Source organism: Drosophila bipectinata, chromosome 2L (assembly GCF_030179905.1).
Source record: "Drosophila bipectinata strain 14024-0381.07 chromosome 2L, DbipHiC1v2, whole genome shotgun sequence".
NCBI lineage: Eukaryota > Metazoa > Arthropoda > Insecta > Diptera > Drosophilidae > Drosophila > Drosophila bipectinata.
The window spans coordinates 15,699,057-15,721,730 of record NC_091736.1 but is presented as its reverse complement, the minus strand read 5'-3'; the positions used below and the strand labels follow the sequence as shown (position 1 = coordinate 15,721,730).

At 42.4% G+C, this 22,674-nt stretch overlaps 4 protein-coding genes across 5 annotated transcripts; all 4 read left to right on the top strand.

Annotated features, from left to right (window-relative positions):
- On the top strand, positions 1-13,477 carry bowl (brother of odd with entrails limited). 2 transcript variants are annotated; one of them, XM_017242410.3, is made up of 4 exons: positions 1-64; positions 811-1,106; positions 8,870-9,754; positions 11,233-13,477. In XM_017242410.3, the coding sequence occupies exons 3-4, from the start codon at positions 8,907-8,909 to the stop codon at positions 12,653-12,655; spliced, it is 2,271 nt and encodes a 756-aa protein (XP_017097899.2). In that variant the 5' UTR covers positions 1-64; positions 811-1,106; positions 8,870-8,906; the 3' UTR covers positions 12,656-13,477. The 2 variants fall into 2 exon arrangements, with proteins under 2 accessions (XP_017097899.2, XP_017097900.2); XM_017242411.3 differs by lacking the exons at positions 1-64; positions 811-1,106 and adding an exon at positions 7,999-8,302.
- A 1,160-nt stretch (positions 13,478-14,637) lies between these two features.
- On the top strand, positions 14,638-15,915 carry LOC108125865 (zinc finger protein Paris-like). Its single transcript, XM_043213255.2, has 2 exons — positions 14,638-14,768; positions 14,827-15,915. Coding segments are annotated over exons 1-2 (1,023 nt in total). The 5' UTR covers positions 14,638-14,766; the 3' UTR covers positions 15,848-15,915.
- A 1,488-nt stretch (positions 15,916-17,403) lies between these two features.
- On the top strand, positions 17,404-18,109 carry LOC122322031 (uncharacterized). Its single transcript, XM_043213258.2, has one exon. The coding sequence runs from the start codon at positions 17,488-17,490 to the stop codon at positions 17,659-17,661; it is 174 nt and encodes a 57-aa protein (XP_043069193.1). The 5' UTR covers positions 17,404-17,487; the 3' UTR covers positions 17,662-18,109.
- A 2,464-nt stretch (positions 18,110-20,573) lies between these two features.
- Positions 20,574-22,652, top strand: LOC108126082 (glutathione S-transferase C-terminal domain-containing protein homolog). The gene is made up of 3 exons (XM_017242525.3): positions 20,574-21,004; positions 21,065-21,530; positions 21,588-22,652. The coding sequence occupies exons 1-3, from the start codon at positions 20,682-20,684 to the stop codon at positions 22,563-22,565; spliced, it is 1,767 nt and encodes a 588-aa protein (XP_017098014.2). The 5' UTR covers positions 20,574-20,681; the 3' UTR covers positions 22,566-22,652.
- Positions 22,653-22,674: the final 22 nt, after the last annotated feature.

The window sequence follows — 22,674 nt, the reverse complement described above, 5'->3', positions numbered from 1 at the left end:
CGAGAATTGATCGTGGTTAACACACCTGCGCGCGGATCGCAGTGGAAAAAAGTGAACTGCATTTGTATGTCTCTCTCTCGCTTCCACGACTTGTATCTGTATCTTGTATCGCCCTGTGCCCCTGCGGCTGGGAATCTGTGTGTGTGTTGGAGTGGTTACGATTATAGGTGTGTGTGTGTGTGAGTGAACTTGTTGCATCGCCAGCCGCCTCGAGAAAAGCGCTTTTCAACTGCAACTGACTCGCTGTGTGTGGGAAGAGTTGGGACTACTTGAGGAGCGAATTGGTAGCTGCACTGGCTTCAGCTCCTATTTCAAACAAAATGTAGAAAAACACATTTCAGCTGCCGTGTATCTCCAACTCGTACTCGTTCTGTTCGCATCGGTTCGCTTCGTTTTTTGCTTTCGGTTCGAGTTTGTTTTTCGGTCGGATGTATCTTTGTATCTGAGTACGAGTTGTACGTGGATTTTTTTGGACTCTTTATTTTTTGTTGTTTTTGATTTTTCTGTCCGCTCGCATTTACGTGGTTTGTGGTAGCTGACTGCCGTTGATGCTGCTGGCTGCTCCCGTAACCGCCCCCCTGCCGCCCTCTCCCCCGCCCCCTCGGGTCGATCGTGCCGTGATTTGTACATATCTCAAAAAATTGTCTCCCCTGTGTACGTGTTTGTTAAATACATTTACGTTTAAAAACAGCAAGTGTTGGTGCGCGTTACGCTTAAAAATATTAATTATAAACCCAGATAAATTTCAACCCAAAAGCATCTCGAATCTAAAATAAATTCTAAACCAAAATTCAATCTCTTAAATTGCAGAAATTCTTCATAAAAATTAACTAAAAAGTTATTAACAAACAAAATTCTGGAAAAATTCCACTTATCCTTTGTTTTGTGAATAAAAAAAGAAAACAAACACATTTGAAGTGCCACTCAATACACTGGATTCCTACCTTAAAAACAAAAACAATGCCAGGCATTTTAATGGCTAAAAACTAACAACAAAAAATCTGGAAACCAAAACTTGTTCAAAAAGACTACTTGGATTCTTGTCAGCTCTCCGGCCGAAAGATAAAGCTTACAGAGCCCGAGGCTTTCTTCTGTTTAACCCACAGGTAAGAGTCTAAAAAGAACAGGCCCTGCCCACTAAGGTGAACACAAAAATTCCACAGCACTTAATTTTTTTGTTTTGTTTTTATTTTTCTCTCTTGGCGTAGGGCTAGCTAATTATTTTTGTTATTTTATTTTTGTATTTTTGCGTTGGCCAAAAAGGTAGCGAGTAGCCAAAATCAACGAGTGCCGAGAGAAAGATTCGAATTTCAAAAGTATCTCAAAACCTGCTCCACACTAAGAGAGAGAGAAACACTGAGAATGAGAGAGAGCGACAGAGAAGGGGAGCCTGAGAAACAGAGAGAGACGGAGACAACGTTGGCGGCAGTTGGCGGTTGGCGGTTGGCGGACTGTCGACCGACAGCGGCTTCCACTACAACTGCATGTGCCACTGTCATTGCCACCGAACTCAGTGTGGTGCCGCAGTCCGCTGTGGAGCAAGAGCCCCTCGGCCCGAGCCCCACCTCCTTGCCCTGCTCCGCTGGCTATTGTTGTTACTGTTGTGGCGCTCGGCTTTCCAGCTTGGGCTTTTGGACCGGGACCGGCTCGAGCCGGGCTTAAAAAAAAACCTTCGTTAGGAATTCAGTGGGTCTCTTATACAGATACCCTTAAAATGAGAATAGGATGTTGGGTTCTTTGGGAACTTTATTTTAAGCTAAGATATTTTTTAAAGTTTTGGAAGTTTCTTTAAACTTTATTTTTCGGGTTTCATTTAAAAAAAATCTTTTAAGATTTTAGTATAATATTGTTTTTGATGATCAATCTAAAACTATAGATATTTAAGACTTTTCCTCTTTGGCCAAAACCCTAAAATACTTCCTAAATATACTAAGCTGGGCTAAAAATTAATACATTAAAAAAATACAGTCTGGTTAATATTAAATCTTAAAATTAGATAAGAAGCATCGAAGCTATTCTCATACTTCATATATAGACCTAAATAAATATCCCTAAACTAATCCTTTTTAAAGAGCCTTTATTTAAAGTTGAAACCCCAAATATTTTAGTCTTCCTAACTTAACATATACCATTTATTTAGTAGGGTATTATTATATTCGTTTATACCTCCTGAGTTTGTTTCCACCTTTATCTTTTTTTTTCTTGTAAACCAGTTCACTTGTAGCCAGTGCCAGTGGCCAGTGGTCTTGCTCTCCGAATCCGGTTTCTCGGTTTCGGTTTTCGGTTTTTGGTCGTGGTCTTGGTCGCGGTCTTAGCCTGGCTCGGAGTCTCAGAGCCCAGAGACCGGAGTCGGAGTTGCGAGCTCGGCTTGCCGCGCTTTAATTGTCCAGAACGTGTGGCCAAAGAGGAAACGCAATTGCCGCAAGCTTCTGTTGGGTACGGCTCGCTTCAGATTCAGATACAAATTCAGATTCAGATTCAGCCTCTGCCTCAGATGCTTTGCTTCAGTTTCAGTTTCAGACCATCATCATCGTCATCTACATCTCTTGATTTCTTTTAAATGCTTCAGTTTTTTCCTCCTTTCATTTTAGTTTTTTTTCCTCCACTTTTTTTTAAAGTTTTCTTTAAAAAAACGCCTCCCGCGCTCTCACAGTCTTTTTATTGTTGGTTGGTTGCGGTTCTATAAAGTTATTGGCTTTTGTTTCGCTTCAGTGGAGATCTATTTTGGATATTCATTGTCTCGGTTTATGGGCAATTTGGTTCGTGTCCAAAAAGATTTTTAGCATAAGAATGGTAGTATCATAAAATTTTATTGAATTTTACCTCATTGGGTGGGTTTTCCTTTCTTCGATTGGAACGATTCGGTCTTCGGTTACCACCTAACAAGTCTTCTTGTATGTCTCCAGTTGCAACGGTAGGGGAAAATCTGGTTAATTGCCTTCTGGCAGGAAAATCGAAATTAATTAAAATCGTTAATAATAAAATCGTCACAAAATAGCTGATGAATTTTAGTTGGCCGTAAAGCCAATGGAACAATGGCCACTCGATTGCTCGTTAGGGCTGTGCCATATTGGGGATTTTTTCTTGAAAATTGAATTTGGATGGGAATTGGGATGCGGACACACCTGCTTTTGGCACGTGTTTATAATTCCACCTGATAGACCAGTTCGTTTATATATTGTGATTCTGGAGCCTAAGGCTCATCAATTTTGATGAGGAAATTAGATGTTGTCCGTTGGGAATATGAATATTTGATTCTATTAACGAAATCAGACAGCGGAAAGGTGATCAAATTTTTACAACCCAGATAGTGGGTTCAGAAACGTAAAGATGTGAGAAAAAACATATTTTGCATATCTGGCGGGGATTAATAAATTACTGTATATTTTTTTATAATAAATTCCAATTGCATAGGATTGATAAATCATAGTCTTAAGACCTTCACGCTTATTTTCATAAACTCTTCTAATAAATAAGAATAAGCCCATTGAAATTGTCAGACAATAGAGTGTCTGGAAAAAGTAGCAATCGCTATAACAAAAGGTCTTAAGAGCTCTATTCAGGGGAGAAATTCTGAATGGATTTGGTTCGAAATGAAGAACACCTTCGAAATTTATGAAGAGATCGGCTTAGCATACAAAGCAGATTACTGGAGAAGGGATTACCGAAGCCATAAGTTATACCTTAATCCAAAATCAATTTCAAGAATCCTCTGATATTTAAAATAATAATTCCTCCATTGGCTGGTCTTGGCACGATCCTTTGGTCCATAATTTTTAAGTATTTTCAATTTATGCTAACGACGTTATCAATCCATCTGCAGCTGCCAGTTCGAACTCATAAAACTTCATTAGCAACTTCATTCCCCGCCACAACATGGCCGCGAAATTAGCAAACCTTTTAAATTAATGGCCAGGCCTTAGACACAGGTGGGGAGCTAACCACTCCAGAACTCCAAATGTGTAAATCTCATGGATATTAATCAAGAAAATTATAGACAAGGCACCGAAGGAAGATAGCCGGGTTGCCTACCTCGGGAGCCGAGTTCAGCTCTGGCTCGAAAGCAACTTGTTTTCCAGCCATGGGCCATGATTATGCTAGATTTTTAATAGCTTTGACTATAATCTTGGATGCTGTTGCTGCTCCGGCTGCCCGGCTGCTGCCTCCTTGAGCCCGAAAGGGTTTGGGTTTTCAGATTAACGCATGTGAAGTGCAGCCCCCCCTCCACCGCAACCCTCTCTTATTTTCTTCGGTTTCTTCTTCGACTATAATTATAAGTCTGTGGCGTTTTTCCTCCTCTTCCAAGGCTTAGTTTTCGTTTTTTTATCCTTTTCTTTTCTTGATTATTAGCTACCTTCGCACCATCCTATATACATACCTGTATAAATCCTTGTACACACATCGGTGGAAGAAAAAGTATCCCGAAGGGATTAAAATTAAAAAAAAAAACTCCATTCCTGGCCAAGAGCATTTCAAACTGCGACCCTTTTTCCCTTCTCTCAGTTAGCCTGCCCACTTCCCTACCCCTACTCTTGGCCCTCCCCCTTCCCCTGGCCCTCATCAAATCCCATACCCCTCCCCCACATCGTCTTCTGGACGGTTGTTTGTTGTTGTTCGCTGGTGTTTAGTAAGCAAACTGAAGTGCATATAGGGTCCGCGTACCACTAGGCCCAGAAGATACGGTCCGACAGGGAGGTAAAACATAGCTGATAAACACATGGCATACCCTAGGCCCTAGGGGGTTTAGTTAGGGTTTATGTAGTTAGGGTCTGGGCTTTGGATTGAATTCTATAGAAATATGCTTCCGATTTGTTGGTTTTATTTAATGGAGATTGATGTAGGGGCTTAGTGCCACTAATAAATGATATAAATAAGATAGATACTAGATAAATGATCTTCTAACTATAAGATCGAGGTTCTTCAAGGTTGAGATTTAAACCAATTCGTAGTATTTCTTAAGCTTTAAAGCCTCCAAGTTCTGAATACCTTTTACCAATCCCAAGTGTTACCTCTTTCCATATGCCTTTCCTGATTAACCAAGTGCTGGACACTTTTAGCCATCATCAGAGGGACAAACCACTCCGCCCCTTGATGCCCCACCCCCTGGCCGTCCTCTCCGTTTTCTATACAAACATTAAATCCGTTTGCGCAGTGTATGCCAGTGTGTGTGTGTTTGTATATTTTTTCTGTTTTTTTTTTTTTTTATCAACTGAAACCTTTTCACTCTGCTGGTCGGCGGGTCCCTGGGTTTTCTGCTGGCCTCAGATGTTTACACACAAAAACCCAGCAAACGAACCGATCCCGGACCCTGAGGAGAAAAAAAAAGAAGTACGACAGCAGCATAGGAGGAAGAAGAAGCGGGAGAAAAATAAGAAGAAGAGGTGGAGAGAAAAAGTGGCAGCCAAATTGCTCCTCGATATCTTTTATTTTCCTCCAGCAGTAGTTGGTCTTCTGGCTCTTTTTATTATATGTACAAACACCGTAAAAAAATATCCGAAAAAATTATAAAAATATTCTTAATATTCTATTAAAAATTAAGGAAAAGTTTTATCAATTCTTTATTAGTTTTCTTTCCTAAAATATTATCAAAACCTTTAATATTTTAAAGAATTATTCTTCCTGTGCACTTACCAACATTTACATACTGGACACTTTAAGCCTTTTGGGTTCATTTGCTGGGCAACCGTTTGCGCAAACGTTTTCAGTGTACCAGTATCCGTATCTTTGTATCTGTATCTGGTTGCTTGTATCTGTAAAAAGTATCTGTACGCGCACAACTCTCTCTCTTGGCGCGTCCCAGTAGGTCTACTACTACGGCAGTCTACGTGCCGTCGCTTTTGCTGATGATGTCCATTATTTACATGAATTTTTATTTGCTTTTCTTATTTGGCTTGACGTTTTCAAAAGTGCCGATGTTTCAAAAAGATAATGAACGCTGAATTGTACATTGTATGTACACAGAGCGCGGCGAGAAACGTGGGTCCGCCTGGGTCTCGTAATGCAAAAGTGAGAAAACAAAACCTAGAAAAAAATAAAATAAAATAAAACTATATATGAAAACCCCCAAAACGGGTTACACATTTTTTTTTGGTCGAGGCTACCAGAAATTGGAAGGGGGAGAAGGGAGAGTGGAGCTGAGGGATTATCGGGATCATAATCGAATGAGATATTAGGGGCCATCGCTCATCTATTGGCTGTTAAAGGTACGTCCGCCTGATTATATCAGCCGCCTATGTTGGGGGATTTATTATGGCCGAGTGTGTCATAAAGAGATCAGATAAGTAGTTTATTGAATCCAATATAGATAGAATGCGACAGATTATGATCGAGGGCAGGGGAACTGGCCTGCACTAGATTAGAAGTGTACACATAGTTGGTGTCATAAAACGAGTATTCGAGTAGAAGAATTATTCAATTATTATCTAATAAAAATTAAGATTAATTGGCGGAGGCTTCTGATCACAGTTTTCCACAGTGCTTCCCCAAAAGAGGTAATCACGCTAAGACCATCCCACATTTTACAGATATTTGAATTATTAATTTAGACTCTCTTGTGTATTTCCTCCAAAGTCATTCTCCATTAAGCCATAACAATAATATACTCATCTCGTGATCAAGTCATGATTCCAGCTACTTTATAGAGCTAATCTGACAGCGCACTCTCCGCGTCAGACAATGCCAAAAAAAAGAAGATTATTTCCATAGATAACCTACAATGCCAACAATTCTACAGATAGTCCACAGATCCGAGAAAGAAACGAACGGTATATCCCAACAATGGGGCGCCTCTTCACCTCCAGCTACAAAAATCTAAGCAGAGGTTGGCTCTTGGGCAGGTTGGCTCTGAATTTTAATGTTGACGCTGATGACGATGCAGCATTTTGCATTAAAATCGAGTGAGACAGCGAGAACGATTCTGGCCAAATGATAAGCAAAACTGTCATTTGTAAAGACGTCCAAAAGACTTTTTATTTTTAAGCTCTTTTTTTTATCTTTTGCGAAACTCGTTAAACATTTAAATGGGGGCTTAAATGGAGGACACTTGAAAAATAGTATGAGTGGGTTTTGATATATATTTTACTTCAAAAGTTAGGATAATATTTCATTAGATCTTGAAAAGTAGGGAGCTAATTCTCTTTATACATTTTCAATATTATTTTATGGTTCAATTAATAAAATGTGTAAACATTTGAAATAAATTTCACATAAATTTCGCTAATGCATTAATTTAACTCAATTAAATATAAAAAGGGTTGTAAATACCATATAATCTTGTTAAAATTTTTGATCTTTGGAATGTAATTAACCTTAAATAAACACACAAATTTACATATTCAATTTATTTAATATAAAAAAAGTACTCGGGTTTTTTTTTATAAAACGTTCATGTTATTTATTGTAACCTTAACTTAAGTATTTTATTTCTTTCCCTGAAATGAGAAATAATTGAAAATTTTATTTAAAAACTTCTTGAATATATCCTTGAATTTGAAATTTTATTTTCCCGTGCAGCCCGAAGAGTTGGCTTTAAGAAGAAGCATCTGAACCAAGGGGCTCACAAATTTTACGGTCCCGGCCATCATTGTGATCATTATTATCTGGATTATTTTGTTATTATCATGATGATCACGTTACCTCCTCAGACGTCGCTCTGCCCTCATCCCCCCCTGGTCGTACCCTCCCCATCCCACCGCACCTCACCTTTTGAGATACTCAGAAGTCGGGGCTCCTGTTGCGTAAATCCAGTAAGCAGTCGGTTGAGTTCGGTTCGAGTCATTTACCAAAGCGACGGCAACTTGGCTGCCTGCCTTTTTGCCGCTGCCGCTGCCTCTGTGTATCTGGATCTGTGTGCGTATCTTTGTATCTGAGAGTGCCAGCGTATCTCTGCCAGGCTATATGTGAGGTTGAGTGTGCATGTGTGTGTGTGTTTATATCGTTACTACTGTGCAGCCCCTTGCTTACTCAGAGGTTCGGGCAGGTTTTTTTAGACGCACAATCTTATCTAACCTGGCACTGGAAGCAGCAACAGCAGCAACAGATCGGTCGTCGCGGTGCCAACTGCGACTCGTTTTCAGTTTAGTTTCACTCGCCGTCGTCGGCAGTCCGCTGTTGATAATAATAAACCAACAAAAACAATATTGCTAACTAAGTTACTACAAAAACAACCAAAGGCAGTTATAAAATTCATATGGAAAAACACAGCAACAACAAATAGTAGGGCCAACATTCTGGGCCATAATGTGATCAACTTTTCAGTTACCCTGTGTACATAAATTGTGATAAAAAATTCTATAATATATAGGTAATCATTTTGAGATAAAATATCTCTATATAGTATAAAGTGCTTGTGTCTAAATACTGTTTTAAAAGTGCTGCTTGAGGATCTTTATATATTTGCTACAAATATGGCCTTTTTTCGCGATAAGAAGTGCAAAAAACAAATTTGAATATCTTAGCTTTTATTTAAAGGCTTCAGATAAGAAGGGCCTTAAACTTTACATTAAAAAATACCATATAATATATATTTTATTGATATAATTTGTGTGCAATAGTTTAAAAAACAAAAAAAGTGAAAACTAGACTTGAGGGAAAAGGTTTCCCTGTAACATAACCCAACTATATCTTCTTAAAACCAGTTCTTGAGCCCAATACTTATCATGCCCAATATATACCCTAGGGGTTATAAAAACACTGCCTGGAAATAATTGTTTATTGCACTTGAGGCACAATTAAGATAAGCCCCAAAAAAAAAAACCGAGGGCCTAATAACCTGCGACAATTAACACAACAAAACCGTCTACTAATTGTTATTTACCACCTTTCTAACGTGTTTTTGTTTTTGTTTCTGTTTCCACCCTATCTCCGGCAGTTCTAACGGAATGTGAAGAGCCTCCACGCGAAATAACATGCCCACGGACAGCTCATCCAGCGATATCTCCGGCGGAGGAGGTGGAGCCGGTGGAGGTGGTGCGATACCAATGCTGCGACCGTCCCGTATGGATCAATTCATGTCCTCGGTGGCCGCCGCCGCTGCAGTGGTGGGCGGAGCAGCAGCAGCTGCAGCGGCAGCGGAGAGGGGCGGCGGCAACTCGGACGGTGGCTCCCAGAATGGTAGCGATTCACGCAACTCATCAGCCAGCCGGATCTCGGCATATGAAACACAGCTGGCCTACCAACAGCACCTGGCCGGACTCCATCCGCCGCCCCCGCCGCACCACCGCGAGATCTCCGCCTTTGTTCCGGTCCTGCCCACCGGAAAGGGCAGGCCCGGCAGTAACTCCAACTACGAAATCATCGCCATGATGGCCGACAAACGGAAGGAGCTGGCTCTCCGGGAAGCAGCAGCCGCGGCCGCCATGTTGGGTCGAGGCCCTGGGGGACCCGGGGCCCCACCACCACCAGGAGTGCTGTACGCCCCACCCGGAGTTCCACCGCCGCCATATCTCACCGGTCCCGGGCCCTCGCCCACGGGAGCGGGTAGCTTTCCCTTTCCGCCCGGCGCAGCCACAGCGGCGGCCCTCTTTCCTCCCGGTCTGGGACCGGGAATGCACGCTGGACTGGATCGGCGCCTGCTGAGGGCACCCGGACGGGCCTCCAGGCCCAAGAAACAGTTCATCTGTAAGTTCTGCAACCGACAGTTCACCAAGTCGTACAATCTGCTCATCCACGAGAGGACCCACACGGACGAGAGGCCGTATTCCTGTGATATTTGCGGCAAGGCGTTCCGGCGACAGGATCACCTCAGGGATCACAGGTGAGTCGAAAGGGGGAGGGAGCTAAATTATCGAGGGGCAGTGGAGTGGGGAGGGAGTGTCTGGCCTGGTAATTGCTGTCCAGGCCAAGAGAATCTTTTGATTTAGAAAAGCTTCCGAGTAGGCGAATAAAGAAATACACTTTCAAGAAAGCCAAAAAAAGGAAATAGGCATGTGAAGCCCCTTAGCTTAAAAATAGATTTCACATTAGCATCTCTAAGACTTTGAAAACATCACCTGAAACTCTTTGATTTTCACATTTACCTGTTAGTCTCTCGGACTAACAAACTCTTTGTAACACCTTTGAGTTTTCCAAGAAAAACCCAGTAAGATTTTCCAATTCCGACTCCAAAGACCTTTTCCATAATCCAAAAATCACAGCTCCACCGAAAAACCCCATCGTCGGGAAAGAGTACAACACTTGTCTTCTGCTGGAGACGCTGCCCAAAGTTAATTAACTCTGTTGGTTTTCCTTTGGGGCACCAGCGTCCAGAAAGGGTTAGCTGGGGCAGGGGTGTCGGCAGGGGAATGGGTTAGGGGACTGTATACGTGTATGGCAGGAGGATCCAAGGCAGCAGGCAGGTCTCCCTACCCCCGGCTTCGATGTGTCGGCCTGTCCGAGCGTTCTGTCTTTTGATCGTTCGGTATCGGTCCATTTGTCGTTTGTTTGCTTTGCCGCGGGGCTAATTCTTCTTAAATTTTTTTTTTTTTTCGATTTTTTGTCGACCAGAAGAAACGCGACGCAGAGCATGGGAGAAGAATCTCGGGGGCCCCAGAGCAGACCAGAACCTGTTTCGGGTTTAATTTTTTTCGTTGTTGTTGTTTTTGTTTCTCCCTGAGACACCAGCAGCTGCTGGTGCGGCTGCTGTAGATGCGACTGAAGCTGTAGCCAAGATGCTGAATCTGAGTCTCTGAGATGGGGAGATGGGGCCTCTTGGCCGGGGCTGCTGGGCAACAACAAGTGGACGCCATTGCCAAGATGGCCGCCATAAACATAAAAAATTAATGCAAGCCGAAAGCAGCAACATCAATGAAAAATGGAATACACTATGCATTTAACAAGGATCTTGATTTAAAAAATTAAAATTTTAAGTTTAAAGCTTTTTTAAAAAATAGATTGAAAGAATATTAAGGAACTTTCTTTACTTTTAAATGAAATGAAATAGGACCCAAAACCTATTCAACAGTATTGTCTCAAAACTTCTTTTCAACTTTCCCCTTCCCAACTACTTTTGAAATAGATTTTATTTTAAAATATATAATATCTCTACCATATACATATGATATTATATAGCCCCTGTTAGAGTATTTAATGAACCCCATCTCCATATTTTGGGGGCTTTAAACACTGTAGTTAAATGCAGATAACTGTCAAGTTCAACTACCAATTTCTCAGCTACCAGGAAACACCAACGCAGTTACTAAATAAAACCATAAAATTGGAAAGTTTTAACGTTTTTTTATTATTATTTTTTTACAGATATATCCACTCCAAGGAAAAGCCTTTCAAATGCACGGAATGTGGCAAGGGCTTCTGCCAGTCCAGGACTCTGGCCGTGCACAAGATCCTGCACATGGAGGAGTCGCCGCACAAGTGCCCCGTTTGCAGTCGTTCCTTCAATCAAAGGTCCAACCTGAAAACCCATCTCCTCACCCACACGGATCACAAGCCCTACGAGTGTTCGTCCTGTGGCAAGGTATTCCGCCGGAACTGCGATCTCCGACGTCATGCCCTGACCCATGCCGTTGGGGAAGTTAATTCCGGCGACTATGTGGACGTGGGCGAAGAAGACGAAGCCCGCAACTTGAGTGGAGATGAAGAGGATTCGCTTCTGGAGGTGGACTCGCCGCGTCAGTCGCCTATTCATAATATGGGAGACTCGGGATCCGGAGAAAAATCGGAGTCGGAGAGGATGCGACTTAAGCGTAAGGCGGCCATTGATCACGAAGAGAGTGAAGAGGAGTTTGATGACTTTGACGAGGAGGAGGAGTTGCAGGATCTGCCTAGCAGGGATCGAGATTTGGTTGGGGAAGACGATGAGGACTTTGATCCAGAGGATGAGGAGCAGGCCGAGGCGGCTCTGGTGGCGCGTTTCCAGGCCGGCAAGGCGGCCGCTTCCACGGCTTCTGCGATGTCTTCGGGTGGTGCAGGTGGCTCAGTTTCCAAATCGGAGCGCCAGGGAGTTACCCACTGTCATCACGAAGGCGGCGAGACCTACACCATGCGCCCACATGGCGAGAAACATCAAGAGGAGCCCCCAAATACAAATAGCACCACGATTTCAACTACTCCGACCTTTGTTCGCTATCCGCCACCACCGAATGGGGCTGCACCACCTCCTGGGGCAACAGGAGCTCCTATAGCTGCCGCACCACCACCCCACCACCATCCAGGACACTTGCTGCCACCCAATGGCGATCCCTATCTACCCATGCTGCACGTTCGTCGCGACTTGCACCACAAGAGCTTGAACCTATCCAAGGGCGCTCCGCCGCTCCCACCGCACACGCCACCTACAATCATCACCCAGCCGGAGGCGAATAAGCCACCCAATCAGCCCCTCCATTCGCCCCACGAGGCGATGCCCAGCTTCCTAGGATCCATACCGATGCGCAAGCGGATACTGCCACCACCACCCACCATGGACCTGATGGACCCTACGCACCACCATCCCACCCTGGGTCCCAGGTCCTTTGTGGACAACCCAAGCATATATGCTTTGAACATGTCCCGGCATCCACCAAGGCAGCTGCTGGGGAAACCGCCTAGCACGGAGACCAGTGGAGGAGCCACCGAGAAAGGATCATCACCACTGGCGCCACCTGTGGCACCACCACCGCCTGTGGCAGCACCGCCTCCTCGAAGGACAGGCTTCAGCATCGAAGACATAATGCGGCGTTGAGAAAAATAATACATTTATTAGTAAACTCTAAAGTAAAAACTTTACATAAAAACTTAATTGAATTTTTTGATTCGTTAAAGACAAGAAATGAAACTGTTCCCGATGGCGGCAAAAAAGGGCGATCGCCTTTTAGCCACCTTTTAAAGCTAATTTAGAGCTACGTTTTAGTACATTTTAGTACAATGTCTAGGCAAGGCAATAAACTTAGGTTAAGTAATAAAAAAAAAAAAAGAAACAGTAACGCCCATAAGCTGTAATTTTAGGCGCAAAGAAACTCTGTTGTTGCATTTTATAGAGCTTTTAAAAAACTATCATCAATGTATTTAGGAATAGGAACTTAGCGTAAATCTAACTATTAAAAAAAGAAAAAGAAAATGTTTAAGCCTGTAGTACGAGAGTCTATCGATTAGTTTCTATTTGTGTGTGGCCTCCCCGAACCCCCTCCCAACACTAAGTGTTGCCGTTTGTGTGAATTGAAACTTTTAATTTATGTTTCTTTATCCAATAAGCTAATCTTAATGAGTAAACAAAATCGTAAATCGATTTTGCTGTAGGGAAAAAAATGGTTGAAAGTAAAAGTTATTTTTGTGTAAAACAGAGCATAGGCATTCATAAGCAAAAATCAAACTATAAGCAACATTCCAGTTGAATTTTATATACATACATCTTTATGTTTGTAATTAGGATTAGTTTTTAAGAGTTTTGTAATAGTTTTGGTAAGCAGCCCTAGAATTCCATGGTCTTCCTTGAATTTTAAATGATTTTATTCGAACCATAGCAAGATAGTTTATTTCAAATAAAGTTTGCATTAATATTGAAAAAGGTTTTTAAAGTTTTTTCTGAAAAATTGTTGTCCAAACTTTGTATGCCAGTGGTTGGACTTCTTTCGGCTGGGGCATTTAATACGTGTATGATTGAAAGGGATCTGCAGAGAGCTATAAAAATCCACTGACTCATTCGCATTAGGCCATCAATCACAGACGGCCGTAATAATACTTCAGGCACGTTTTCGGGCCCGCCCCCTTCTTCGCTCCTAGACACGACAGTTTGCGGTTTTGTGGCAACGCCTTTAACATTGACTCCAGCCTCGCACTCAAATCGATCGAAAGGTAAGCTGAGGTGAGGTGAGGCCGGCAGAATGGAGCATATCAAGTACGCTACTCAAACACGTAGAAAGTTCAATTAAAATGCCACGCAAATTGTCATCATCGCCGCACAATTGAAGTTGCAGTATGATTTCCTCGAATTTTTTATTTTGGCGCCCAAGAAAAAGCCCCAAACTGCCCAAAAAAAACGAACTATAAAACGATTCGCGTAAAGCCGACAAGTTTCTCCTCCGGATGATATCATCTGGAGTCCAGGAACACACGTGATTTGGTTGCCAAAATCAGTGCGTGAGAAACCTCTAAACTTTATATCAGTTTTGAAGATTTCCCATTATTCATACATGAATTTGTAAGCAAAGTTTACTTCTGAGTACCTTTATTATCTTTACATATATTTCCTGGTTTTATAACGAAACTATTTAATTCATTTATTTTTTTAACTTATTTAAATGTCTTATTTTATTAGCAGAACATTTAAAAATCCTTAAGGACAAAAAAGTTTTGTTTGAAATAATTCAAAATAATAAAGACCTAAAAAACAAAACTAAATGTCATTAAATTAATTGCACAAACAATAATTACGACGGTTGTTGAATAAGTGTTTAGTTCTTTGATTTTTAGGTTATGAAAATTTATTTTTTACATATTTACGCATTTTTTAAACCAAACAAACAACAGGGTGCTTCATGTCCTGTTGCCAAACCCTAACATTTTTAATTTCAGGAAATTGGAAATGGGAAACAGGACATCCTGTTCAAATAGGAAATAGAATTTTAAATATTTAGGATTTCAATATTTGAAATGAAGATTATTTTATATAAAAAATAACTTTTTACATTAAGATTCCAATATTTGAAATTTTGCGCCAACTTTTAACAGCTCTGTAAGCTGGACAGTTTTCGCTTAACAGCACCGTGTTTGCGTTACTCGGTGCGCTGTTAAAAGGTAAACAAAAAATTAGTCTAAAAATGACGTTCGGACAACAATACAAATAATTCCTTTAAAATGTAAGTAAATTTAAGCAAAAAAGCAAATATCTTTATTCACTTTACCGCACTTTTAAAGGGCAAGAAAGAAAATATGTCGAGTTTGCATTAATACCACCAATCAGATGGTGGATATCTTTGGCCAGAAACCAAAATCCGGGATTCCACTTTCCGATTTAATACTCCAGTGCACCGGTAATACCGTCAAGACGGAAGACCCATATCCAGACTTTTTATGCATGTCGTGCCTGAAAGAGCTCCAAGATGCCTCTGAAATAATAGAAACATTCAAACGAAGTCATCAATTCTTCTGCCAACTGAAGGAACAGAAAGATCGTGAGGAGGACCCACCGGAAGAAGAGGCCGGCAGGCCGTTGGAAGATGGTGATGATATCTACACTATAGACCTGATTTCGGACCAAAGTGACGATGCCAATTCAGAGGATGATAATTGCCCAGTGAAGAACGAGCCAATCGACGAATATATATATGAAGATGAGGAGATTGAGAAGCTGGCCGAAAGCAATAAAGACAACGAACCTATTAATTTTGATATCATTGTAAAGGAAGACGAAGAATTGAGAGAGAACGAGGATACCGTTTCAGAAGGCATTACTATTTCGGACGAAGATGAAGACGAAGTGCCAGTTCAGTTCAAGTGTCATTTGTGTCCAAAGAGTTTTACAACGAAAATAGGTCTAATACGACATAACATATTCCACTCTGATAAGCTACCGTTCAAGTGTCCCCATTGCCCCAAATCGTTTCGCCGAAAGGCCAATCATAAGGAACACGTGCTGAGCCACAGCAAAGAGCGTCAACTGAAATGTAACCTTTGCCCAAGAACATTTATGAGAACCCGATACCTTGAGGAGCACATCCTCGCCCACAGGGGCGAACGTCCCCACAAATGTGAGGTTTGCTCGAAGGATTTTCGCCGATTGAGGGATCTCAAAAGACACCATGTGGAGACTCACATGCAGGAGCGTCCCTTCCAGTGTCCAACTTGCCAGAAATCTTTCGGAAGAAACACTACTCTCACTCTTCATTTGGAGACACACACCAATAGGACATTGTATAGAAAAAAACGTGTAGAATAGAACAAAACCAACTATCGAATCTAGATGTTTAATATTTAGGGAATTTTATGTTGTAATAAAATAAAAACTTTCCGAAATTTAAAAGTGGCGCTCTTTTGAAAGCTTGCGTGCGACTGAAACCACTATAGTCGCGGCAAAAGAGGGACGGCTAGCTGGTCGAGAATGAGTGCCGACGACTTCCAACATGAACCAAACGACCGGCGAGACCGGTCTACCAAACCTGGGCCCCTGTTACAATTCCGGTCTAAATCTAAATGATGCTGCTCACTCACTGCTCTAGTTTGTTCGAATTGGAAGCGTCAGCGGAGCGAAAAACCGCCGCAGCCCTGACGGGGAAAAATGCATGCGACCGAGGAAATGAAGCGCCGGAGTCGGTACTAGCTCCGGCCCGCCACAACCAAAGAAACAACCATACCCACTGCTCAAAAATCGAAATACCCAAATGTTGAGTAGTGAGTTGGCGCAGCAGTCCGGAATCCGGATATTCTCGGGTATATTTATCAAAAACGAATAATTGGACTCATCCCGGAGCTGGGGAGTTGACCAACACTTATTTTCGAAGCGTGATGGGAAAGCGAAATTGGAGAATCGCCCGGTCACTTGAGCCACACAATTTCGATTCATGGACTCTAACGAACAGGCGCCCAGAGACCGGGACCGGAGACTCTTGAGATTGTTCGCAGGCCAGTCACTCGACCTCCGATTTCATTTCGTTTCAACTGAGTGTGAATTTCTCAGGCCGCTCCGCTGCGTCAGTATTGAATCGATGTATCTGTGTATCTGTGTATCTGTGGGATTGTTTGTTTGGTGGTTCGCATGGTATGTGTATCTGTGGGTTTGTTTGTTTGCCTTTGTTACTCTACCATTCGGTGATAAAGCTTTACTGTTTGTATGTATGTATCTTGAAAATATTGTTTCTATGTGTGCATTTCCGCAGATTGAGTGCTATAGGAGGATTATCCGTTTTAAAGTATTTTAGGAAAATATTTTGGAGAATTATAGAGCTGAAAATTAAACTTAAAATCAAGGAAGAGAAGTGAATGACTACCACTGAGGTTCATACAACTTGCACCACTTGTCCCTTTTCGAGTTCTTCTACAATTCCTCCCTTAAGAGGCACCCATCCATTTTCGACATGCCTGGAAGCACGAAAAAATCCTTGAACATATTGATGAACCAGGAGTGCAGTAGCTGGAGCATATGTCTGCATATTCGACACAAATAACTGGAATAACTGCTGCCAAGTCAATGCCACATTATCGGCAACCGAGGCTCGTCGGGAACAGGGGGAGAGTGACGTAGCCCGAGCAGAAGTTGGGACACGACAGTCGTGGAGCCGGCCATTAGATGAAACCTTGTCCAAGGCCAGCAGGAGGAGGAGTAGGAGGTTGAGGAGCGCCCGAGGGCCACGAGGTGGAACTCAAGCGAAGCCAATGAACCAAGGCAGAGGAAGTGGCTCCAGTTGTCTGCCAATTGCTTAGACATTCCTGGTTCTCACCCAAGGCCGCATATGGTGCTGCACAGTGGAAACTACATATCAGAGTAGGTTTTTTCATTTTCGTTTATATTCCTAAGCCTTTAATATGTTTTAGACATCTATTGTGTTATTTCTCTGGGAAATACAGAAGCTGTGCTCCATCATGGCGACAATTCCCGATGCCGATGTACCCCTACTTCAATCCATACCCCTCCGGGTTTTGGAGGTTTGCTTCACCCCCCTATATTATGGAGTTAAGGTAACAACAAGCATTCTGTCGGCCATCACTAGCTTCCTCTACTGCCTTTGGACGCCGCCCTTGAGGAGATCCAACTGATCCAAAAATTTAACAATAAACTAAACTAATCGAACCCACAGTACGTGAGATGCAAGAAGCGAAGCCTTAGTAAGGAAAGGTTTAAGAAGCCAGACTTGGACACCAAAGGAATTCGATGCCATGGACGGACTCCGGACAGCTGAAGAAGATGTTAACCCAAGCGGATGCAGAACCCGATGAGGAACCGAGACTGTGAGGGACGAGGCGACCGAGACGCAAGAAGGGGCAAGAAGCCACGACTAGGACCAGTCTGGAGACGATATATCTGGGAATGATGCGGACAGGGAAACGAGGAAGCTGGGGGGAGCCACAAGATGGGGCAGCATGAACAGCAGCGTAAACAAAACGACCATCAGCGCTGGAGGAATGGAAAAACAATTCACTGGAAGAAAATCCCCAAACGAATATTATATGCCTTTTAATAAAAGGATTTGTTGCATTTTAAGAACATGTAGTTTGATATAGAAAGCTAAAAATTGAGTTAAGATTTTCCAAAATTGTGCTGAGGAAAAACCTGAATTTTGGATACTATGGATTGTAAATCTTTGTTCATTTTAATGTCGAAATTTTAAGATTGATAAGTTTGGGAAGCAGCTCACTGGAATAATACCTTACTTGGCCTTCAAGGACAGGAGAGGACGAATCCTGCCAACAGAGTTTCCAAATATCCTACAGAACCATCTAAACGAGGTAAAGTCTCAACTAACAATTATTAAAGCTCTAAAAATAAACGTTCTTAAGATTCTACAATTAGTTATTAACATTTTTAATATGGCTAGAGACATTTTCCATGTCAAGAATATCCTGAATATATCCGTCAAGATATATGATTCCTTCAGAGAAAAATATGAACAAATTGAGGTAGCTTTGGATAACTCTGTATGACATTGTTAGGAATATTTAGCCACTAAGTCTAGTCGTTGAGATATTTCGGATATAATTTTGATCTTTAAAAACTGGAGACGGTTCTTAGAAAACGATTTTTTTTGGTAAAAGCTTTAAATATATTTTATCTTTATTTTTCGGCCAATGACTTACATAAGCCTAATGTAATCGAGCTGGAAATCCTTTAATCCAAACTGCCAAATTCCTTGCAGTAAATCTTAATATTTCTTGGCCTTCAAAAGTGTAGATTGTTTTCTTAAGATTAGAGAGAACATTATTAAGACTGTAGATTTTAAAATTTTAATATTTAAAAGTTTTTAAAAAATAAAGAAACAAAAGAAGAAAGATGTCATTTTTAAATGGAATACATTATTATATTTTCCAGTGGACCGACCCTGGGAGCATTTTCGATGCCATAATAAAAAAAAGGAGAAAAAACATGAGCAACGTGTGTGTGTGCGAATGATTCTCCGGCTGTCTCCCGTTGAAATTCTCTCCATCTGGTCTTCCTCTTCTTCGCGGCTGGTTGTGTGGGAAAATTCAGGCCGTGGGAATTACATGTGAAATTTCGATGGTGTCCGGGAACAGGCGAGCAGCACTCCAGAGCCAGCAAACCAACGAGACGGGCCAGTCAACCCTCCTGTGGCCATACTCCACTCCACTCCACTTTACTCCATCCACTCCACGTTATTCCACTCCGCCCATATCCATATTCCAAGCAAAACAGAAAAAGTTCTAAGCAAGAACAAAAGGGCCCTGCCCTGCCCTGCCGGTTGGGGCCCTTTTTTTTATGGTAGCATGTACTTTGTACATTGTATGTACATACATATATATGTTGCCCCTTCTGGATGTTTGTGCAACATTTTGCCGGCTCTGCACAGATTTCAACGGAACAATTTCGAACAGGAGAACAGTTTTTTGAGAATCAGGCACTCTCATTTTGCAGCATGTTGCATGTGGCAATGTGGTAATGCGGCACTGTGGCATGTTTTGTATGTGGCACTGGGCAATCTCGAAATTGATTATCCGGCATCCGGGGAGCAAGGCTCCAATTTTTCAGCTAACAAAGGGCCAAGGGCCGCCCGAGGCCATCATTAGGTAGAAGGTTTCGTTTCGATTAGAAATTGCAGCAGGAACGCAGCAAAGTGCAGCAGGTGATTGGAACAAGTCCATAGCCAACAGTCCGTCAGGGAGTTTCCCCTTGCCCTTTCCCAACCATGGTTCCCTCTTCTTCCCATATCTTGGGCCCTCACAAATTGGTGGTCTTACCTTGTAGGTGTATACCCTTACCACTCACCTGGATGGGGGTCGAGTTCTATTATAAACTGAATATAATCATTATAATAGGGATTGGGTCTTCTGGTGGGTATAACATTTTTTATTTTAGGATAAAACCAATTAATATATTAAAGAATCTATTTTACTATAAAGAAGGATCTTTTATATCTTTTTATAAAGGAGTTATACCTTTCACTATTATAGAGTATGGAAAGTATTATGTTGCCTTTTCTGCTGAACCTGAAGAACGGCGGCAACAAGAACTTCTTTATTTTTAGCCACCAGACACAGGGACTTGGGAATAAAAAAGAAGGGGGGAGAACCAAAGGCGTACACAGAAATAAATCATGATAAGACGCCAAGTGATTTAAATTTTTGTACTATTTTTGCCATATTAAAAGACTAGGACATGGTCTGAACTAATTCATAAAATATAATGTTTATTACTCCCAAAAGGGATCTAGTTATTGCTTAATTTTTTTATGGTTAATAACGATTGTTGAATATCTTGAGTTACATAAAAGCACATTTTCAAACAAAAAATAGGAAAGCAGAAAGTAGAAATGTGTTTCTTTTTATGTTTCATGGCAAATAACTTATGAATATAATATTGATTCTTCCATAATGATGTCTTTGCAGGGTAAAAACATTAAAATAAATCTAAACATGTATCGCATATAAATTTAAATCGCCCGCCTTTTGGTTATCGAAATATACAGTGACTATCGAAAAGGCGCCAAACATTGAGAATGGCTGTTCTTCTTCTTGGCAGCTTGGCCCCCAGCTGCACGCCTTTTGTTTAGTTTGCCGTTTTTTTCTGTTTTCTCCTATTTCCTCAATGATTGGCCAGTAAAACTATGGATCAGCTCTATCTGGAGATCGAGATCAGCACTCGGGATTCGGTGACCACCATTTACACCAGTGTTTCCTCGTTCCTGGCCCTCTACACCTATAACTACCTGATCGAGAAAAACAATGTGCCTGTGAGGGTTAATTTTGTGGCCACCAAGATAGCTGGCGGTAAAATAGCTTTAAGGAGCGATCATCTGAAGAAGGAGCTTACGGACCAGCACATAACATGCCGTGAGGCGGCGTCCCTAGCCGCTATTCGGGATCTAAAGTTACCCATTTATGAGAAGGATGGAAACACCTACATAGCTGGAACTTGTGCTGTTTGCAGGTCAGGATTACTGATAATTTCATTTTCGAGAAATCTTTTACAATATACTTCATATTTCAGGGAGCTCATTGCCCGACAACCGAATGAGGAGCTTAAAAAACTGCTGGGATTCAAGGGCAGCTGCCTTTTGGCTCCTTCAGAAGCCTCCATTTGGACCAGATTCTGTGAGGTGGATGTCGTTGAGGTAGTCAGCGGTCTTCACAATGGTCTCATCTTGCCAGCTGTGCCCGTGGAAGTAGTAAGGTTCGAGCAGCACATGAACGAGCCGGTCCGGATGCACAACATCTACAAGCAGGCACGAGAGCAGGCAAATCAAACCGAAAATGGAGGAAAAGTGAAGCGGAAGGATCGTGTAGAGATCAAATGCACCACGCCAAAGGAACAGTTGCTTATTGAGCACCGTTTTGCGGAGGGTATCAGCTTTACGATTGCGGACATCATCCTGTATCCACTTTTGAAGATTATCTTCCAACACTGTGGGCAAATGCTGCCGCATTTTCCACTGACCAGCACCTGGTTTAGTGAGGTGAGGTCAAAGAAATACTATTCTTTGGGTCAACATTTTTAAATTTTGTTTTTTAAGATTGATGCTTTTGATGAGAGCTGTTCGAAGATTCTCAACGAGCTGTACGGGGGATCGAAGGTCAATACACCGCCGGGAGACCTATCTATTCCAGATTGCGATGCCACTAGTCTGTACAAGGCCGATCCAAAGCGGTACAAGCCCAGAAACCGCATCTACACTAGCCAATCGGAAGTGGAGGCTGCGCTTGGCAAACTAGCCGCACTGCAGTTGGAGTTCAGCTCGGATTCCGAACACAACTACGGACAACGGCTGATTGATTGGGAAAAGATTGAACCCTCACACGCCAAGAGCTCAGCTCTGCCCAAGGAGCGGCTCGAACGAAAGCGTCAGCAGCTGGAAAACATGGCCAACGCTGTGGTTTCCTTGGCGAAACCGGGAGATCGGATAGTGGACTTTTGCAGTGGCACTGGTCACCTGGCCATCTTGCTGGCCTTGAAGCTGCCAAAGTGCACTGTGATTGTGATGGAAAACAAGGCTTTCTCTCTGATCCAGGCCCAAAAACGGGCGCTGGAACTGGGACTTACCAACTGTGTCTTCTACCAATGCAATATAGATTACTTTGTGGGAGATTTCGATATTGGAGCGTCTTTGCACGCCTGTGGCACAGCCACGGATATTGTTTTGCAGCAGTGTCAACGGGCAAAGGCCCACTTTGTTTGCTGTCCTTGTTGCTATGGATCGCTGCAACCCATGCCGCACATATCGTATCCGCTTAGCGAAATCTTTCAACAGGTGTTGGGTACAAAGGATTTTCTCTACATAGCTCATACGGCGGACCAGGCACACGAAATGGGGACAACGAACTGCAAGCCGGACACCACGCTGCAGGGGCTGCTGTGCATGGCCATTGTCGACACAGACCGACAGCTGCAGGCTGAGGAGGCGGGCTACGAGGTGATCCTCACGCGACTTAAGCCCGAGCAGTGTACGCCAAAGAATCATCTGCTAGTCGGACGTTTTGTCAAACAGAACTGAAATTCCTAACTCTGGAAACTGCCCCAGGCATAAAATAAATAAATGCATTTTTGTAACTCCTGATTTTACAGGGGGTTTTAAAGCCTGTTTTTCGAGTTATTAATTTTGA